Here is a 20,816-nt window from a genome sequence, read left to right as displayed (position 1 = left end):
AATAATCTGTTATAAGTAGTGGCAATGAATACTGATTCCAAACAAACATGCAAGATTTAAAGCTATTTAACCAACAATATTTGGAAATGCTAACCTACTAAATACAATTAACTATGCAAACTTCCTTGAAATAATCCCTGCTGGAGAGCTGTGTTCCTCCGAGTTCGTCCATCCCCCAATCCATGTCACATCCCCCCAAAAAACAAGTACTTTCGGTAAAGCCTGGCAGGCATCTGACTGAAAAGACGACCCCCCCCACACAACCCTCCTTTTTTTCTGTCTCCTTTTCACTGTTTAAGACCCACTCCCCTCGCCTCCCTCTACCTTCCATTCAATTAGAAAGGCGTTAGTTGACCATTGTTATTCTGAGCAGTCTTGATGGCTTCATTGGAGGTCCCCATTGGGCCTCATTAACTAAATGGCTACTCTGCTCACACTAGGTGACACTGTGGAGATCGCCTATCTCGTTGCTTTAGGCCACCAGACTTTTATTTATTTAATTTAATCATAATATTTGGCTCATCATTATATTTTGTGCTTTTTTGTCCTGAAGGATTTTTAGCAGGAAAACTGTGGTAGCTGTGTTTATATAATAAAGGGAGAAACCTAACAGAATTTCTAGCAGCCTATTATGTAGTCTCTGCTTTGTTATGTCTTGTGTCTCTCGTATGAAAGCCTCTCACTTCCTTGTGTTTTTGTCCAGCAAAGCAAAGTTGAAAATTAAAAACCGTTGTTCTTGTTACTTGAGGCAAAGTAGCAAATAATTGGAGAGGATTTAAAATTCAGAGGTATAATCCCCCATATTAGGAAAAGAATAGAATGAGGTCAATGGGACAGAGTGAGCTGACTGTGTCAATCATCAGCGTGGCAGAAAACATGCAGGCAGACAATGGCTGGCATACTTAGCAGATGTCTTAAGGTCCTCCATGTTGCTCGTGGTTAGTGGGAACGCAGTGAATTTGATTGATGAGAAGTTCGGCCTTTTTTTAGGCTCGCAATTCTGTGGGTTTGGTTTGTTTACACCTGTGAATGAAGTTCAATCCAGTCAGGTGATATTTACCAGCGGACCCACGTCTGGCTAACAATTTAGTTTAACTATGGAGCTCTACGGTTATCATGCATCGTTATCCTGATTGGCTCGTGGGATTCAAATGTGTCCACAGTTGTAACCCAATCTTTGTCGTCACCTCTCACAAACAATCCCAGTTTATTATAGTGTGTGTCTTGGAAAGCCCTGTTGGGACTGACAGATTTGTTTTCTATAAGGGTGGTGTGCAATGTGAAGTTATGGCTCTCCAACAGATCAGATTAATGCCGGCCCGATAGATTCCTCTGCCTATATTTCCGGGTTCCAGTTTAATAGCTTAGAGCGGGAAGTAAATATTTTTCTTGTGACCGATAGAACACCGTGTGCATATGTGTGTCTGAGATTTTCTTTTTTACATTTCCTGCATGTATATATTTACAACTCCCCCCTTCCGGTCTGACATCTTAGTAATTTTGCGTAATAATAAAGCCATCTGAAAAAATTATAGTCTGCACATATCAGCACTTTAAACAAAAAAAAAACACACACACACTGCTCAATAATAGTTACAAGATGTTGCTCAAGATTCAGTGATTTCACTCTGCGATGTGCAACACAGTGAAGGATTTGAGGCCCCGACTTTTAAAATTTGGATGTGGCAACCCTATCATGCGCAATGAGAGACAGGCCTACATGGGATCAGCACAGAGTTCCCCTGAGGACCAAGCATAACTGATTTAAAGCCTGCTCAGGGCTGACATTCTGCTGTAATCCACTGAGAGTTGAGGAGGAGGTTTTATGTTTGCAGAGATGTTCCACCAGACTTCTGCCCTCTGTGGTGTGCGGGGGCCAGCGAGTTTTTCCCCTACCGAGTCAGCCCGACCAAATCCAGCTTATTGTTTGTCGACTCATTGATGTGATTATCGCCTCATTGTTCCCGCAGTGACAAACTAGCTCCATAATTAATTGGTGAGCACACACTCTTGCTTGACGCCACCTCTTCATCAGCACTTTTAGATAACTCTGCTACTACATCATCATCATCACCAAAGAGTGAAATGCCTCTTGTGTGTGAGAGGTTTGCACGTAAGCGAGAGCGAGGTTAGCCGCTCAAATATATCTTCATCAAATATACGCAGTGGGACAGTCCACAACTGCCGAGCACGATTGTGGAATAGAAAATGTTTTGAGATTGAGATATGAATGGAGGCCTTGTATAAGTCTGAACATGTCTGTGGCCCGGATTGCATGCCTCTCTGACTTCTTTTTTTCCGCTCTTTCTGCTGCTTTTCTGTGCTTAAAAATGTGCAGACAAAGAAAAAGTCAACACAGACATTGTCCCTCTGAATAAAAGGGCCTCTCCCTGCATAAGCAAACGTTGTTTGTGTGGAGGTGTCTTTTCATCAGGTGGCCCACTTGTTATTTCGCTCACCTTGCTGCTTACATGTGTGTGCGTGTGTGTGTGTGTGTTTTTTTTGTGAGTGTGCACACGTGCATCCATGCAGTGCTGCACGTTTGTGTGTGTCGGGGGTTGGGTGTGTCTGTGTGTGTGTGTGTGTGGGGGGGGGGGGGTGTTCAGGTGAGGCTCTGTGGATACTTTGCAACAGAGGGAACAGTGTGCAGCGCTCACATTCTGACAACCCTCAGAGTTGTATTCCTGAATGTTAGCGCCCAAATATTTTTTCAGTCAAGCACTGTGTCAACAGAGCTCACATTTTTTGACTAGGTCTATAGTTTTTAAAAGATTTTCCCTTCAAAGGCAAACACATCTACATCAATTTAGTGGCACTGTTCAATTAAAAACAGATCGCGAGCAACCTCAGAAATGCCATCGCTGGCTGAGAGCTCTCGTCTGGAGTGATTCATTTCGATTATGAACTCAGTTTCGGGGATTGATTACATTAAATTAAATTAGGCAACAAAAAAAACTTACTTTTGAAATATTAGATTAATCGTGATTTAGTTTGAGCAGGAGGGGGGGGGGGGTAATGTTTGGACCGACATTTACATTTTTAAAATAGAAGCATTTGAAATGATTACACTTGCAATGGTTGCGTATTTCAACAATTGTGTGTCTCAGCTGTTACCTTAATGTTTCTCAGGGGTAATCAAGGTCAGGTCTAATTAGTGCGACACAAAGCCGTTTATAGTGGTGATTATATCGCCGTAACATGCTACAAATGTCCCTCTTGGCGTGCCTTCACGTGAATAAATCCCTCAATGTGCAACAATCAATCTCAGTAGATGTCATAATAATAATAATCGGTGTCTTCAGCCGCTTCAACCTTTCTCCTGGAGTCTTACCGGAACATGCGTTTCATTTTCCACGCTGACTTCCTAACATCACTTGTATAGAACTGTATGAAATGGTGTCAGTCCTGGTCTGTATCCTTCCCTCTTCGGTCTCTGTGGAAAGCATGAGCTGGCGTCAATTCCTCCCACTACCCCGTACTCTTCTAGTTCACTACCTAAACCCACCCTACCCGCCCGCCTGACATTAGAAATTCTGTTTATAGCACTCTCTGGCTTCTCGAGCGCGGGGCCCATCAGGAGCATCTCAGCACCCTTTGAGGAAAGGATAACCAACATCTCCCCTCTCCAGCCGCAGACTCCCCCATGTTCAGTGACATCAATGAATCCCTTTGATGTGCCAAGACGAATATGTGTGCAAATGTGTTTTTATCAATTAATGTGTTTTTCTCATCCGCTGTGTTTGGCCGGAGCTACTGCACTGTTTGGTACATTGCCCCTGTGTAAATGTGGGCGAACTTGTGTTTGAGTTGAGATACATCTGGCCAAAGGTGAACATCTCTTGACACACCTGAGTTTTTAGAAATCTCCGTTCAGTTCAAAGATGTGTTGTCGACCACATCTGTTTAACATCCACAACTAAATAAGCCTTCCAACAAACCATCGACGAGGGGTGTAAATCTTCACGTATCTCACGATTCGATTCAAAATAAATCGATAAATTGTGCATATAAACTTCTTTTTGTGGGATTTTCCAACACAACAGTGCTTGACACAACCTTAACTTGGTTTTTGGAAGTGGTGTCTTAGTGAAACACGTATAAATCTATTTATTTCCCCTACCCCTACTATTTATAGAGGAAACGGCTGGTCATGCCTACATGTGTTCTGTCTCTGCTTTCAAACAATTGCAAGCCTTGTGTAGTGGCTGGTCAACTGCGGGGTTGAGCTATTACGCGACTTACAAGACAAACGAGTTGAGATTGAAGCAGTGGAAACACAAAGCTCGCTATCACCAATCCTCCACATCTGCTCATTATCACAAAAAAAAAGTAAAAGTTCTTACCACAAATTGAAGCTCTGTGAGATGGAGGTGTGGGAGGCGGAGACACGTATCGTGTGTCATGTGAATACCAGCTTAGTCATGTCTGTTCTGTGGTCTTAACCTGGAGCCCCGGTGCAAGGGGGGGATGGGAGGGTGGAGGCCCCTGGATTTATCAGGAGGGGAGTCAGACTCACTCCCTGAAACTAAATGTCCTGGAACTATTTCTGATCAGAATCCCTTAAACACAAAGAGCTTCTGTCATGTCAGCGTGTCGCAGGTTGAATATATATATATATATATATATATTTGTATTTAGGCTCCTGTTAGTCAGACTCAACGAGTGAAGACATTATATCTGCAACCAATGATTACAACTATTTGTTGGTTAATTATTTAATCGTCTGGGCTGTAAATTCAATCGTGAAAAACAGCCATTACAATTTCCAAGAGCCCATGGGGACACATTTAAATTGCTTTTTTTTTTTCCGACCAACAGTCCAAAACCCAAAGATATTCAGTTTACTGTCAAATATAACAAATAAAAAAAAGATGCGGAGACGCCGGAAGCAGTGAATTTGGGGAATCTTTGCTTTACAAAAACAAAATGACTGCAGATGAACTGATAATGAAAACATTACTTATTTGCTGCCATTTTTCTATTTAACTGATATGCAGGGGGGCGGTACCGTTGGACTGTCCCATATGTAGCCCTCTCATAGCTATACCCACTACTGTTTAACTCGCATAAAGAAATGTTTTCCCTCACTAATTGTACCTTAAACGCTTCACTCCATGCTAATAAAACGTGATTGTACAGCAGGAAGAAAAAGAAAAAGCCCTAAACAGGGTTTCATCAGTCTGGTATTCCAAGCAGCTGTTTTCAGTTTAAGCACTGCAGGCAGCAGGAGAGAGAGAGAGAGAGAGAGGGAGGGAGGGAGAGAGAGGGAGCAGGCAGGAGGAGAGATTGTTGATGAGATGTGGTGGTGGGAGCATAAACTGGGGCAGATACGGGTCCTGCAATTCTGTTGCCTGTTATCCCGAGGTGGGCCGGCTTCCAGACCTTGAGGCACTCACTTATCGGAGGGATTCTGTCTCCCACAGGGCGCAGTTTCTTTACCATACACCACGATGCTTTACCTTTCACTTACAGTCACAGCCCAATCAGCAAACAGCAGGAGGCTATCTGATCGCTCACATGTTGCATCAGTACTAAAAAAAAAAATTAGAATCAGGCCTCCCTTCAGCTCACATAGAAAAATGTGTTCTCCTGCACCGGGGCTGTGAAAAGGCCAAGTCATACAGTCTGTGTGTAGTATCAGTGAGGTTGTGGTGGTCATACTAAATTAAGAAGTGGATGGATATCCGTCCAGACTGAGGCTAGTTGACAGCGAGCAGAGCAGCTGTTCTTCTGGTTTAAGTTATAAATCAGTTAGGCTGCTTCCCACTGAGTTTGTCCTGTAATGGTGGAGCAAGTTTGGATTGCCGGTGAGGCTCACGTCCCCCGACGGACGCATGTCACGTCAACACATTGCACCTGCGTACACGTGCAACACACTGCACATTTAAGGTTGATTTGAGTTAGCTTTTAACGATGTAGATCATTGCTTTCCCCGACTGTACATATTCCTCTTTTCTTTATTTTATGTTGCAGCATGGATCCATCTTTCACTTGATACCTATGAAGAAAGATTAAAACTTACGCTATGCTGTAAACGTACAGCTGTAACCGATGATGTAACCGATGAGACCGACGTGCCATCTGTAATCTGAATTTAGCTCCGGCTCTAAAAACACAAGTAGAGTATGTAATGGATCGTATGTTTGACTACATAAATCTTAAATGGAGCCACGGGGAATTTTCCCTGTTTTAATACATTTATATAAGCAGGAGACGTGCGAGTTTAAAATAAATGTTTATAAGAGGTTGCATATACAGTACATTACTGTTTTTTTTTATCACTTATGGAAGTAAATCCACTAACAACGCTCTTCAGCTGTTATTGTTAGTGCACGTTTATTCAGGTTATTGCATGAGAGCACACATTCATTTTGATATTCTATAAAACGGCCATATTTGTGGTAACTTAACTATAAATGTGTTTATTTGTCAGATAGCGATGGTATTGCCATGACCTATTTTATTAAGTCATGAGTCTGTTTTCTTTTATTCCTTTAAGTTAACTTGAGGTTACGGGTAATTGCCTGTAATTGTGAAATATCATAAGCACAATTTTCCCATTAGATCCGCCTGCTCGTCTTAATATTGATAAGAACGTGACCTTTGGGTGCCCCTTGCTTCCCCCGGTTACCCTCGTAAACCAATTGTACTTGTTAAGAAGTCACAATGTTCTGCGAAGCCACAAATTCTATTAAAGCCGAATTCAAAGGCACAAGTCTTTTAATATGTGTAGCCTCCTTATCTCTAATCAGACTTGTGGATCCTGTTAGAATAAACAGCAGAAGCATCTGATATTTCCTTACATTGGCCACAGAATATCACTTTGTCCTGACCTTATCTGCTCGATTGCAAATTAAATGTAACGTTGTGTTGATTAGTTATGAGTGATCTGTTGTCGAGGACCTTGTGCTCCTCAGACACAAGACACTAGTGATAAAGGGCTTTCCCCCTGGGCCTGCAGATGATCAGCATGATTAGATGTCTTTGTTCTGATATTTTATCATTTGACATGCTCAGGTTTGTCTCTTTTTTCCATGAAATGTGTATTAGCATGAGGTGAATCTTGAATTGGATGACGGACGATGGACGTAGGAGCGCTGGACGGCAGCTACACGTCCTGACATAATCCCTCATCCATTTACATGGCTGCATACCAAATCCATACACATGGGACTGACTCATTTGCGTCAAACTTAGAGTAGCTACATTAGGGGAAAAAAAGATCTAATCAGCCCTATATGACATGGAGTAGGCCAAGGAGCCCTTTTGTTTGATTTGTACATGGGTTGGAGGGGCTGGCTATTGGAAATCCCTGAAGCAGGCTTTAGGGGCAGGTCTGATTCTCGTGTGAAATGGGAAGGCTCTATAGCTCTCGGCTGACTTGACTGGGGCTGTATGGGTGTGTTGGCAGGGGGAGCGCCGGTCATGAATAGGGTCTTTGACTACCTCAGACTTGCCCTGAAAGGCAGGACAAAGACCCTAGGGCAACGGCTTAGAGCCTCACAGCTGAGCTACAGAATGCTTGGCCCAGTCTTCCTCCCTCCTTGCCTGATTTAAATACTACAGTGGCTTTCAGCATTCTGGCGACGGAGGCTCGCATTCACCGCAGCACATTTACCATCAACATTTCTCCCTCTGTTTTTGTTTACAGTATACTAATGCCAGAGATGTTTACGTAATCCGTTGTATTGAATCCATCAGAGGTGCTAGTGAATATGCATCAGCGACTCTCTTAAAAACCGCCCGAAGATTAGCTTCATGTTGTTCATATTAAGCAGAATGTATTTGGATCACGACGCTACTCGGAGTCGGCAATTATGGGACGTTTTTTTTTCCCGCTTATCTTCGTGCAAGATGGAGATATTGGCAAGTAAACAAGACGAAACTTGGTGCACACCTCTAATTGCGTGATTATTTTTGACAGATCTGCGCGACTCGTCAGCGTCGAGATTTGCACGGGCGGAATAAAAAGCCATAAATCTTTTCTGCAGAGTTAATGGGGTTATTTGAGTCCTGTCCAGACACTCTCTCCCCACAGAGTGTCTAGTTTCAGATGTCACTCAGAGCTTTGTTTGCCCCCCAGGGTGAAGGGTTAGAGGTCAAGGTTCAGGGCCAGTTGGCTGAGTGGCCACAAAAGCCCAGGCTTCCCCTCAGCACATCCGATCCCTTCTACCACACCAGCCTGCAGCCACAATGAAGGGATCAGTTTGCAACATTTGTCTTTTCTTATTATAACCTAAAATTAATTTTCACTCATGTCAAGAGTGTAATTATAGGGCTATAGTTCACAGTTTCACAATGAGGTCATAAAACTGTCTTAGGTTTACGGCTTGAAAGTTTATTTGTTTCTCAGTGGAAACTAGTGTAATTACTCAGTTACAGTTTTGGAATCGCGTTGTTGCATTTACTGTCCGGCTACTGTGCCAACCATAGGATATATCCTTTAATTGCTGTTATTCGAGAATTGATATTCTCTTATTCTCTCTTTCTCTGTCGACATTAACAATCCTGAGAAGAATGACAACTCAGCAAAATCTCACACCGGGGAAAAAAAAAAAAAAAAAAGTTTCTTTGTTCCAAACACCTCCGAAAGTTTGCAAGCCCACAACTTCGCCCGCATCAGCCCCCACCCACAAACTCAACTTTTCTCCCTGCCCCACCACCCGAACATGTCCTCCAGCCAGGTTTATTATGCCGTTTCACGCAGACCAAAATTGCAGCTGCATGGAGAACAATCTGGAGCACATTAGCTCAGGCGCTGTGATTTATAAATTGTTTCTCAGGCCATAAATCCCTGCTGTAATTGTGCACAAGCACCCCTCTCTTTCCCCAGTCACTCCCCCCTTCGTTCTCTCTCTCTCTCTCTCTTTTTCCCTCAGTCTCTCTCTCTCTCTCTCTCTCTCTCTCTCTCTCTCTCTCTCTCTCTCTCTCTCTCTCTCTCTCTGAGCAGCTTACAGTTCTTGGGTTAACACTAATTGTTTGCAGAAGTGTGCAGTTTGGATTGAGTGGAGGTTTGTTGCATTGTGGTGCAGATTTGGAGTTCGCAGAAACAGCTCTTCATGAAAGATAAACTTTCCTACTTGTTTTTTTTTTTGTTTTTTTTTTACCACGTTCGCAAACCTCTTCTGTCACGTGGTGTGAGCTTAACGTCCAAAATGGGATGTGAGCATTTTGTCTTCAGCTCCATGTTCCTGTGGTTCATGCGCTGCATTCCTGAATACTGTGTAATTGTAAGGGGCCTCTCCTAAACTCTGTCACTGGGAATTTGATATTTACAGCAGCCCCTGATCGTAATCACCTTGCCGTTTTCATTAGATTGTATTGAAACTGAAAGATAGCAGCAGCTGTATATATTGTTTTAAATAGCACGTCCTGCCTCAGGTTTTTAGTGGTCTGGCTAACGTTATGAACACATTTCTGCAACAGCTCATATTTAAAACGATCACAAATTTGTAAAAAGTGATTTATTCAATATTGACAGAGCAAAAAAAGACATTCTCTGGAGCAGTCCCTTGTTTCTACTCCATTGTTTTGCTTTCAAGAGACCTGATGAACCTTGAAGAGGTACGGGACCTCATGACCCAACCTCATCCCGCCTTGTGACTCCTCTAAAGGGTTTTTCTCTAACCCTGAAAACCTATACATTCTTACCGCAAAATGTATTCTTTACAAAGTTTCTGTCATGTAAGAGGATCCCTGGACGTGCATTGAATTTACAGCCAAACGTATCACTAGATCACGATTTAGCATTCACTATCACGACGCTCAGTGTGATGAAAATGAAGCCGGTAGATTGCAGCGGAATGACTTTTAAAAATGTTTTAATGTAGAAAAAAGGTTTGGCGACGTTCCAGACCTCCCTGCAGTCTGCTGACAATACGCATAACTAATCCTGGGGAATGTCATGGTAGTAACTTGTGCACTTTGTGGCACACTGTGGAAGTTTGAAACTACTTTAAAAAATGTTTTCTTGTTCAATTAGATCCAAGCATTATACGTCAAATGAGATTATTTTCAGCCCCCAAAAGGATTATTTAGATTTTAGGATTTGTTGTTGTAGTTTTTCTGTTAGAAATGGGAAAATGGCCAATTTGGCTTCTAGCCCATTTGAATGAATCAAAACAAAAACATATTTCTTTTTTTCTGACATGCAGAAACAAATTGTTTCTCCTATTCCTTGAAAACTGTACAGGAATGACGTTTTAAATTCTCACAGTCAGTCTCTGTTTCCCTGCGACGGGGCCGGGTGTCGAGGCATACCTGTGGCATGTGGATGTGTCTGCGTGTTTGAGTAAGACAGAGCTGCGGGGGGGGGGGGGGGATGCAGAGAGGAGACAGAGAGTGGAGTGAGTGGAGTTAGCCGTGGGGTGATAGGGATGTCAGATAGTAAAAAGTGAGATGAGGCAGGGCCCAGGAGTCTGTGGGGCCTGGAGTATTGCGCCTGCACTCGGAGAGCAAACACAGGAGGCATCTGCAGGCAGCTGTGTGTGTGTGTGGGGGGGGGGGGGGGGGGGGGGGGGGGAGGGGCTGCCGCTGCTCAGGGGTGGGGGTTAGGAACTGGGTGGTGGTGTTGGGTGGTGGTGAAGAGAGAGAGGAGGGGGGTGGACTTGCAGAGCGAACACAATCAGCCCTCTGTTTTCATAAGACTTGTGGTATGTGAGAGCAGAAACAAATGTGTTTAATTTAGGCCCTTTTTTCTCCCTCTTGCCTTCTGCACTACACCCACTTATGCCCACCTCAGTCTTACAAAATGGACTTTTTCCCTTCAAGATGCCTTAGTGCCTCTCCTGCCACTGTCAGCTAGCTCTTCAAAAAAAAAGGAACAATCACCCACTGTGCCCTGTCACACAAAAAAAACAACTTTTTAGACACACTTTTAGCAGAAATACTCAAATGTATTTTCTCAGTGGTGGTAAATATTTATCTGCAGGTTCTGGAAAAAGAAGAGAAAAAGATTATTTTTATGTCTTTCCGAGAGTTTGGAGTGATTACTGCGCTGTGGTATTTGCCCTGTTCGGTGCGAGGGGTGCATGCTGGATTATTGCCTCCTAAATGCCTTGGCAGGAAACGCTGTATTATATTGGTAACCCATGCTGTCTCCAGTCAATTTGTGTTTGGTCATAAATGAAAAATTCAGGTCTCACTTGTGTGTCATTGGCATAGACTTGGACACACACACCTCCACTCACTCACTCACACACACACACACACACGTTTGATTTCTAAGTCGAGCTTTACTGTAAACATCGAGCCAACCACTGGTAACCACCTCGTGTTCTGGAGTTAATTATACAGACGTTTACGGCTGTGAATTTCAATGAAACGAGGCTACTCCCCAAACAATAAAAAGTTGTGTTCCTGTGCGACTGGACAAACAATGCCACAGGACACGGAAGAGGACGGTGTCTATGACATTTGAGGTGTACCCTGTCTTGACATCAGATCACACTGACATTCAGCGGAGCATTCTGTGACAATTGAAAGCAGATCTCCCAGGTACGGGAAACCACATAACTGACTGCACGTAATTGACTTGAAGAGCCTCGCACCCTCCTCTCCGCTTTATGAGATGGCCTCGCTCTTACCAGATGCATAATTATTTTCTTGTGTGTCTAATTATGCAGTGAGTTTTATATGACCTGCAGTTGTTGCTCTGTAACAGAATTACTCCCTCCTAAGTTTAACCTCCTCCTGAGTACCAGATTGTCAATGAGACAGAGTAAGAACAATGGCGGCTTCATTTAAAGACTCGTGTGAGCTCTAAAGCTGTGGATATAGAGGAAGCAATAACTCAGGATCATGGCATGCAAAAGGAAGAACCAAAAAAAAAAGAAAATACTAATTATTGCTTGAGTTGCAAAAATGCAAACTCCCGCTGAAGTCGCAGCTCAGTCACTGGGGCAGAATGTTAAAGAAGCTCTTTAGGGGGGGTTTATCGTGGCCTTGTATTCTTTTAATGCTGTTTTATTACTGAAACAGCAGTAAATTCACTCCCAGGACTTTTCAAATAAACCCAGTTTGCTGCCCAGCGTGGCCTTGCACAGAAGATGCATAAGGAAGTCATGTGACACCAGTGCTCATTAACTTTGCTTATTTAATTTAGTTTAATTATTTGCTCTAAATGTGGACTTAAACACTTTATATGCAGCACAGGTATGCTTTTCTGCTTTTTCTAATACACTACTCACACATACAGCTCCCTCTTAGAGCCACTGTAATTCTAAATATGGCACGTACAGAGGTGGATGGAGACGCAGGCCCAGAGTGTAACCATCTTGGAAATCTTGGAAAAACCTTGTCGCTGTGTCGTTAGGACCTCCCTTGCGCTGCCTCCCCTCTTCCCTCTCCTCTCCCTCTTTGCACTAATAGTTCTTTTGTGTACAAGAGCATGTTAAGAGGCCAATGAGCCTGGCCTTAATAGGCCACGTTGCCATAGAAACCACGGCACTCTGGATGTCTGACCTTTGACCCAGTTTTTTTTACTGGCTGTGAATAAGAGTGCAGGACGACCAACCGGGTCACAATAGAGGCCCGGCAAACTGAGGGAGTGCCCCTGTCATAGTCACTTAACTTCATTCCTCTAAGGGCTAATGGACACTTCAAATGTGGTAGCCATTAGCAGAATGCTATCTCCACTGCAGGCTTCTCACGGTAATATAATGTAAAGAGACTCGGCTGCATGTGTAATAAGTGGCGAGCCGAAAAAATGGACAAATGTGGTTCTTCTGTTTTTACGGGGGCCTGATGTGCATTTTAAGCAGCATCTGAATACAGTTAGATGAAGCGCCTCTCCACAAGTAAAATGCCAGGATCAGAAATGTCTGTTTGGTTACTCCACCTGTTACAAATTATAAGTTGTTTCTTTCTCTTTGTACTTTCCTTTAAGATAGATTTAATTAATAACTTCCTCCCTGACTAATCTACTTACTTCATAGTGGACCGGATAATAGGACATGGTCCCCATTCAGAAAATTTTGCAGTGGCCCAGTAGTGCATTGTGGGTCTGACCAGCTGAGCTGCTTGTCGTTTCCCCATCAATTACACACTAATTAGCACAATGGCTGCCGAGGTTTGCTTAAGAATTGTCACTGTAATTGCCTGTAATGTTGGTAAACAATGAGCCTTAATGCAAACTCTGAGACAAGGCGGGGGCTACTTATCACATTGTCTTTGTTGCAAAAGCTTTAATTGTGTTTCATGCATAGATCAAGTTGAGGTGTCAATGGCCCCGCATGAGCAGGTGATATCAGCAGAGCAAACCAGGGAGGGACTGTTGTGTAGGGGGCCTGACAGGTCCATTGTCTGGAGTTGCTGTTCATATGGGCAGGGTACGGTAATTAACACCTCAGCCAAACAGCAAGCTGTGCGGCCCATTTGTTTTCTGTTGGGGGGTAAAAGAAAACAATGGGGAGGGGTTCTCCACACAGTAGGTGATTGACATTATCTGCTGGAGCGATCCATGGAGGCATTCCTGCTGCTCCACTATTCAACACAAGTTAGGCGAAGCCATTTCACAAGCGTCTAAGCTGCCGCTTTATACTTATTTACTCTTTTATTTGTTGTTTGACTTTGTCACAATTGTTTGCTCTTAATTTATTGAGCTAATGCAATTCAGCATAAGATGCAAGAACACGATGTGTTTCAGTTAGTTATTGCACATATTATCTGCTGTTTTACACAATTGTACTTTTGCACATTTCTATAGACTTAGAAATATAATTCAACCTTATTTTTGACTTTACTTTTTGACACTCATTATGTCTTCTCAGTGCAGCCCTGAAGTCGGCAGACAGTAGCTAGCAAAGTTTGAGATTTTTTTTCTGTCTTTGGCACAGGGTCTGACTTAGTTTGACAGCAAATGTCCAGACATCTGTCTCTTCTCCATGCTCTGATGTTGGCCTGCAGTATGGCACCACACACTTCAGAGATGACAAAGACTCTTGGCTGTGTTTTCCTTCGCTCTGTGAGAGCGATGTAACAATTAGAACCCAGCTCTGGCAGGCCACATGCCCCAGAGCATATGTTGCATTCTCTCTGTTCAAAAAACCAAAGGGCTCCAGTGTAGCTTTTTGGAAAATTTCAGTGGCATCACTGCCACCTTTGTCGCATCTGGGTCCTGTAGAAGTAGCACATTCTACTGATGTCTATTCTGAGTGTTGGAGGCAGCGGGGAAGGCTGGAAGACAATTAGAGAGCTATGAAAATGGATCAGCTAAACTTCACTTTAGATACATTTTTCTTTCAGTAGTCCGTCCGAGTCTATTTACTCGAGCTTCCAGCTCCCATGCTGAAACAGGCATTGCTATGGGCCCCGACCATATGTCTGTATTTGTTTCTAATAAAATAAGGGCATGTGTAAAGCGTCACTAAATATCTTGCAGTTAAATTGATATTAATGTAGCCCCTGTTTCGATCTTCTACTAACATTTAATATCACTTAAGACATGCCATAACTATTTGAAGTGTCCATTTTTAGAGCTGGCTCTTATTCCGCTTTCCGAACTTTTCTTCTTACGCTTCCCGAATTGTGTTCTTTTTTTTCTTCACTGTAACACCGAGAAAGTTTTAGCCAAACAGCATGGCTCACAATTCCTCACCTTTTGTTTCCTGAAACAAAGTCATAAACCCAAACACCCTCCCTCTCATGAGTTAGTGAGTTGTGTGCTGCTGTAGTCTGCACTGGAGCTAATGTGACAGTGTGCGACTGGCATTACCTGACTGGATGTTTCAGGGAGTGTGTGAACAGTTGCTCCATAGGGGCACGCTGGCAATTAAGAGGAAAGTAGGCGCTCGGAGAAAAAAAGTGCCTGGGGGCATGTTCCTCAGTCCTGGCAGAAGCTGTCAAATAAGGGATGGATTGGGTGGGAGAGCCGGGGTGGGCACGGCCGGGCAAGACCAAACGCTCACAATAGCGCTCGTTTCATTTGTGGAAGGACTCATGATTGACATAGATTAGACAGAGAAAACTGCATTGTTTTGGATTTTCTCTCCGGAGAGCAGCATTCATTAGGCGCCATGCGCACAGCAGAGTAAACTTTCAATAGGGAGCTAGCAGCCTCTAAAAGCAACTGCCTCCTGACAGTTGTATGGGCTCGGGCCCATTAGTTGGAACCTACGATTCAGCCTTGAGCAGTGTAGTGAAAATGAAGAGGGCTGATGTCAACTCCTAGAATTTCCCCCCATTTCGAAGGGAAAAAAAAAAAGGGTCCCCTTCCCCCTGCCTCGGCGCTCTGTTGGACCCCAGCTGTCAGGAAACAATACCCTCTGCCTGCTCCGACAAACTCATTCCTGAAAATGTTTTTTTTCTCTCCCTCCTCTCCCTTTCCCCCCCCCCCCTCCCCTCCCTGCTATAATGTCTTTTCCATTTTTAACCCACAGCCATCCAAGCTTCCTTCCTCCTTACAAACCCTGAGTGATGAATGAAGTTTTAAAAAATCAGAACCTGAATGCACGACTCCAGTTTGCTTGTTTGTCATCATTTATCCTGCAGCACGCAGACAAAGCCTCTCATATATTCTCTAACTGCTGTTGTCACGTACTATTTCTCCTCTTTTCCACTCATCACATGTTTGCTATGGGTGGAAGTCAAACTGTTTGTGCATAGGAATTCACGAGTGCAATGCTATGTAAATACAAATGACAGTATACATTGTAGATTAATAACAGAGGATGCATGGGGGAGATTGTGTAATCACCACTTACAGACAGAATTTATAACCCATAATATGCTCCCATGCCAAAAAAGGCATCCTAAATAATGAAATATGAGTATGTCTCTGCACTACATGGACCTGAGTGAGCAAAACATAACCTAAAATATAAAACCCTTTTAATTAATTTGAAATTGTACCAGAGAGAAAATCCACATGCATGACAAGCTGCTGTGTCCGGTATTTAAACTGATTCATAAACCAGATGGTTGAGCCGTGCGTTTGGAGCTCTGGCTTCATGCTATCTCCATTGCTGGAGGACGAGGGGAAAAAAAGAAATGCTCAGCTTGTTGTATGAAGTAGTAAATCACAAAAAACCTCTCCTCGCGTACACACAGCTCTTAGTCTGTGGCAGAGCGGCGAAGGGATGGGCAGCGGGAAATATGGTGGTGGAAATCTTTGGGACGTGTGAGACAAGAAGAGGGAATAGCAAACACTCACACACGCCTTTATGATAACTTTGATACATGTGTGAAAAATAGTGATACTGAAAGGACGAGGGACTACGTCTGGGGTCAAAAGGCCGAACCGATGGAGTTAGCGTCGAGTCCGCACCTCTTTGCTGCTCTGTAAATGGGGGGCTTCCTTCCAGCTGTCTTTTCCCACCCGCTCGGCGATGGGCGCCCACAGCTGGCCTCTTGTTTTTCCTTGACAAACGGCAATTTCACAGTCCTCCACCAGTCCGTTGTGTTCACATCGCTCTCCCTACTCTCCCCCGTGCCAGAACTCACTGTCTGACTCCAGCAGCGATGTGGGTCTGGTACAGGTGTCTGCTGGAGATCTCTGCCGGCTCGACATCATTCATATCACTTTCGCACGCTAATGTATTTAGTTAAATCTTCTATATTTGATGCTGTTATGACTCTTTGTGTTATTTCCTTGCTGTGTGTCGGGTTCTGTTGCATAATTCTGCTCCTTCTCTGTCGCCCGCAGTACCTGCAGATGAAATGGCCTATTTTGGACGTCCCCGGCTCAGCAGGACTAAAAGATTCCCGTTCTCCAACACCGGGGCATTTAGTAAGTAGATACACTCACGCTCAAAACAAAAAGAAAGACGATGACAAGATAAGGCCCAGATATGATTGTGGGTAAACCAGAGGAAAAGCAAAGCACCAGGAGTTTCCCAACATTCTCCCTTCTCATCATTCTGCAGCTCTTAATAAAATGTTTCCTTCGGGCTACATCCTACGGAACATTAACCTAATTATCGAACAAATTATATCAACTTGTTGGGGGAATCAGTTTACTGCGAATCATATAAACGCTTTAATCAATCTATATAACTATAATGTGGTTATTCACAGTAACGAAGTTATAATAAATCAACTGCTTCCCATCCATCCGTGTACAGTTTCCCCTACAGCACCCGCAGACAAACTGCTGCACAGTCTGCCTGTCTTTACCACAATAACCCGTCTCCACCATAAATCTCTCAAGTTCGAACCTCCTTGCCATTCTTGAACTTTCCCACACAGGTGTGAACTAGTCATCACGGTGTCTCACTCTGGTTAGACAATGCGGCGCCTCACCAGACCTGTTTGGTTTGTGGCTTCGCTGAGGGACGTGTGTTCGGGATCGAAAACATTAGATAACATGACCATCTATCTGGCATCTCACCTGCTTGTATGTATAAGGGCGTTTTCTGGCTCGGGAATTCACGCTAACCCGTGCGTGGAGCGAAAGGACGCTGCACTTCGGTAAATACAGCCGCTGTGATTCAGCAGCCTTACGTATCCTGGTTAGGCGCATTTGCTGAGTTTGTGGTTGATTCGCTGGATCCCATAATCGCAGTGATGCACATGACAAAGTCCTCATTGAGCCAGTCAATGGGAAATTGTTATGAAAGGGACGTTTGCTCATGGGAATCCAGGGCTGACTTCAGTCTCAATAGAAAGCAATTAAATATATTTTATTAGAATAAATGCTTACCCCTCAGTGACCCTGCTGATTTTGCCGCGGGCACACAGCAGCTACTGCGTGACGTTTGGTTGCAGCGACATCATTCCAGTTAGTTTAGACAACGTGTACAAATATGAAATCTGGTGAAGCCACAATGTAGGGAGACGGAATTAAGAGAACAAGTCAAAACAATGAGTGCGATGAAAGCAGTTGAATTTAAAGGAAATGAAAGCGCTTTGACAGAGGTGTAGTTCCCTGCTCGTATTGTTTCTTCTGTCCTTTAGTGGTTGCTGCTACGTTTCATGTGGCTCTTTGTTTGTGCTCTTCTTTGCTTTTCTTTTTATGTTTGGCCTTCATCTCTTTGAATGTCATTAAACCAAAAAAAAAGGTCCATACAGAAAGAAACATTGTAGAAGACTGAGAATGTTAGGGGTCCAACTGTTTTCTGGCAGAAATGTTACTCGCATTGTTGGAATAATAAGTAGCCTTCACTTTTGTTTGCAGAAATATGTACTTTCCTCGAGCTTGTAACCATTGTTCTTTAGCCCCATGCAATTAAAATGATTTTATATCCACACATAGGAACTTATAAAAACAATTGCACGTTCTACATTGTTGTTAGCTTGGATATAGGCTTCTTTGTATCGTGGTTTTAACTTAAAGTCAACACTTTAATGCTATTTATTATGAGTATTTTACCATTTCTATTGCAATTAAATCACACAGATCAAACGTCTCAAAAGAAACACGTAAGCTGGCAGAAAAAGAATATGAGATAACTTGTAACACTTTAATGTTAAAGGAGTATAACAGCTAGGGAAGTTCATTGAAAGTGTAACGGCTTTCAGTTTGTGAACCAAAAGAGGAAGTCACTTGATCTGGTGACCTGTGACTGTGGGGTCATTTGATTTGTGATGGGAAGCTCTAATACCAGGTTCAGTGTACCCTGGGCACAGAGGATAGAGAGTGAAACACCCCGCTGTGGCCTTACCCCCCACTCTGGGCCAGGAGCCCACATGCCCCTCTGGTGTGCTGCTGCTGACAGGGAGCCAGGCTGATTATGTGCTCATTACTCCAGCCGAGGAGAGAGAGGGAAAGTGGGAGGGGAGCAGCAGGCTGGCTCCCCAGGCCTGCAGGCTCCCCAGGCCCCAACACTGCACTAATGAGAGCAGGGGGAGCGGATGGGCACACACGGGGGGCCAGGGATTACTGCCCAGGGCCAAGAGGAGCCAGAGAGAGGAGACACCAGCAGGGACTCCTGAAGCAGACCTGTACTCCTGCAGTCATTCTGCAAACACGTGATGAATCTGACATCGTTGTTTTGCTCTTCTGATGGACGGGCATGGTTTGGAATATCTGTCAAGATTGTAAGCACATCTTATATGCATGTCAAATATGCGTAATGTTAGTGGACTGATAAGGCTTTTAGTCGAGAGGTCTGCTCAGTCGACCCTCTGGAGATGAATAAATCATCCGCTGATGACCCTCCGCATGAAGACAATGTTGATATTTACATTATTGTTTCGTGGATCATCTCTATCGTTGCTACATTTGTTTACAGAGATCATTGTCATTGCTTTTGGCGAACGGAAATTGCTTTGTCAAATCTACTCATTCTGGAAATTCGGACCGAGATAAGAAGATGTTAAATAGAAATCGGAGCGTTGTGTGGATGCTGAAGTCCAGGGAAAGACCATCCTGTCACTGTGCAGATTGGGTCCATAAGGCCCGTATGCTAATCGGAGCCTGCTCTGGCCTGAGATCCTCAATTATTCAACAGACAGGTTTGTTTAGCATTCAGTTGGTATTGCTTTTGGTAGTAATGGTGGTGTGGGAGGACTGGGAAGAAGGGAACAAGGTTTTTCTGTGAACGTACCCCACCATGCATACACACACACACACACACACACACACATACGTTCAGCACCCCAAAACCCCCATATAGACCCCTGTGTTCAGAGGGCTGCCTCTTCATGAATAATACATCAAAGGAGCTGCAGGGCCAGGTGATGCAGTATGGGGAACATGTCAGCCCATCAGTAGTGGCCCGAGCTGGGCCGGAGAGGAGAGGAGAGGAGAGGAGAGGAGAGGAGAGGAGAAGAGAGAGGAGAGGAGAGGAGAGGAGAGGAGAGGAGAGGAGGGAAGAGGAGAGGAGAGGAGAGGAGAGGAGAGGAGAGGAGAGGAGAAGAGGAGAGGAGAGGAGAGGAGAGGAGAAGAGAAGAGAAGAGGAGAGGAGAGGAGAGGAGAGGAGAGGAGAGGAGAGGAGAGGAGAAGGTGCTGCTACTTTCTGAATCATGTGCTTCTCATACTCATCTTCCACAACGGACCAATTCACTGTCATTAACACTCTGCTGATAATGATGTCAAGGATGCGAACTTCCCTCTCTGAGGTCATTCAGTCACTTGCAGTAATTTGTCCATAATGTCTATTCTCTGTATCATTACAGACTACACTGACTAGTACTGTTATTCTGGATTAGACGGAGCTGTGACTCTCTAATGAGGTGGAACTGACCAGGGATGTCTGTGCTCAAATGTGGGCTGATCCTCACTTGACAGAGACACAAGAGTAGCCCTCTTTCTCTCAATATTGTATTAACTTTCTAGCATAATCAAGGCAAGGCAGCTACCCGGTCCTGTCAGCATGTCATAAGTTAGTTAGTCCCAGAATTGTTTAAGTGAATTGAAGTGGTGAGGCCTGGAACAGCTGCATTCCAGAGATGCCTTTTGTCTCGCTGCATGTGTCTGCTGCAATCTCCGCCCTCACGGCTATGTGACACTTTAAGTAGAGTTATTAACTGAAAATGTACCGGAGGGGGGGGGTTTTCTCCCAAAGAGATACATATACTTGCTTTCGACCTATATTCTTTCAACAGACCTTTGCCTGGGAGTCCGGTGAGAGTCTCTCGTTTTGCATTAGGTAGTGAACAACCGGGATCCATCATGAAATCAAAGGCTTTGGGAGGATGTGCTGAATACTGATCTGAGGTCTGCAGTCCTGCTGGGCTACTGCAGAGACAAGATCCTCTCTAGAAATGCAATAAGGAACCAAATGCTTTGATTCTAGTAAAACTGTAAAGCGAGGAGATTTAGGAGTGCAGAAGGAGTTCATTAAATTACGCACGATGCCGTTTATTAGATTTACCAGAAAATATTATTGATGTTTGTCAGTTTACAAATATTTATTACCACACTAGGTCCATGTTTG

At 43.9% G+C, this 20,816-nt stretch overlaps 1 protein-coding gene across 3 annotated transcripts in view; it reads left to right on the top strand.

The window, feature by feature from the left end:
- The window catches only part of tcf7l1b (transcription factor 7 like 1b), a 31,943-nt gene that overhangs the window by 2,475 nt on the left and 8,652 nt on the right, over positions 1-20,816 (top strand). For all 3 annotated transcript variants that reach the window (XM_029439867.1, XM_029439868.1, XM_029439869.1), the window contains exon 4: positions 16,643-16,726. In XM_029439867.1, coding sequence (XP_029295727.1) covers positions 16,643-16,726 — 84 coding nt within the window. The remainder of the gene's footprint in view (positions 1-16,642; positions 16,727-20,816) is intronic.

The sequence above is a fragment of the Cottoperca gobio genome, chromosome 9, assembly GCF_900634415.1.
Source record: "Cottoperca gobio chromosome 9, fCotGob3.1, whole genome shotgun sequence".
NCBI classification, from domain to species: domain Eukaryota; kingdom Metazoa; phylum Chordata; class Actinopteri; order Perciformes; family Bovichtidae; genus Cottoperca; species Cottoperca gobio.
This window is presented reverse-complemented; position numbering and strand designations above follow the sequence as displayed.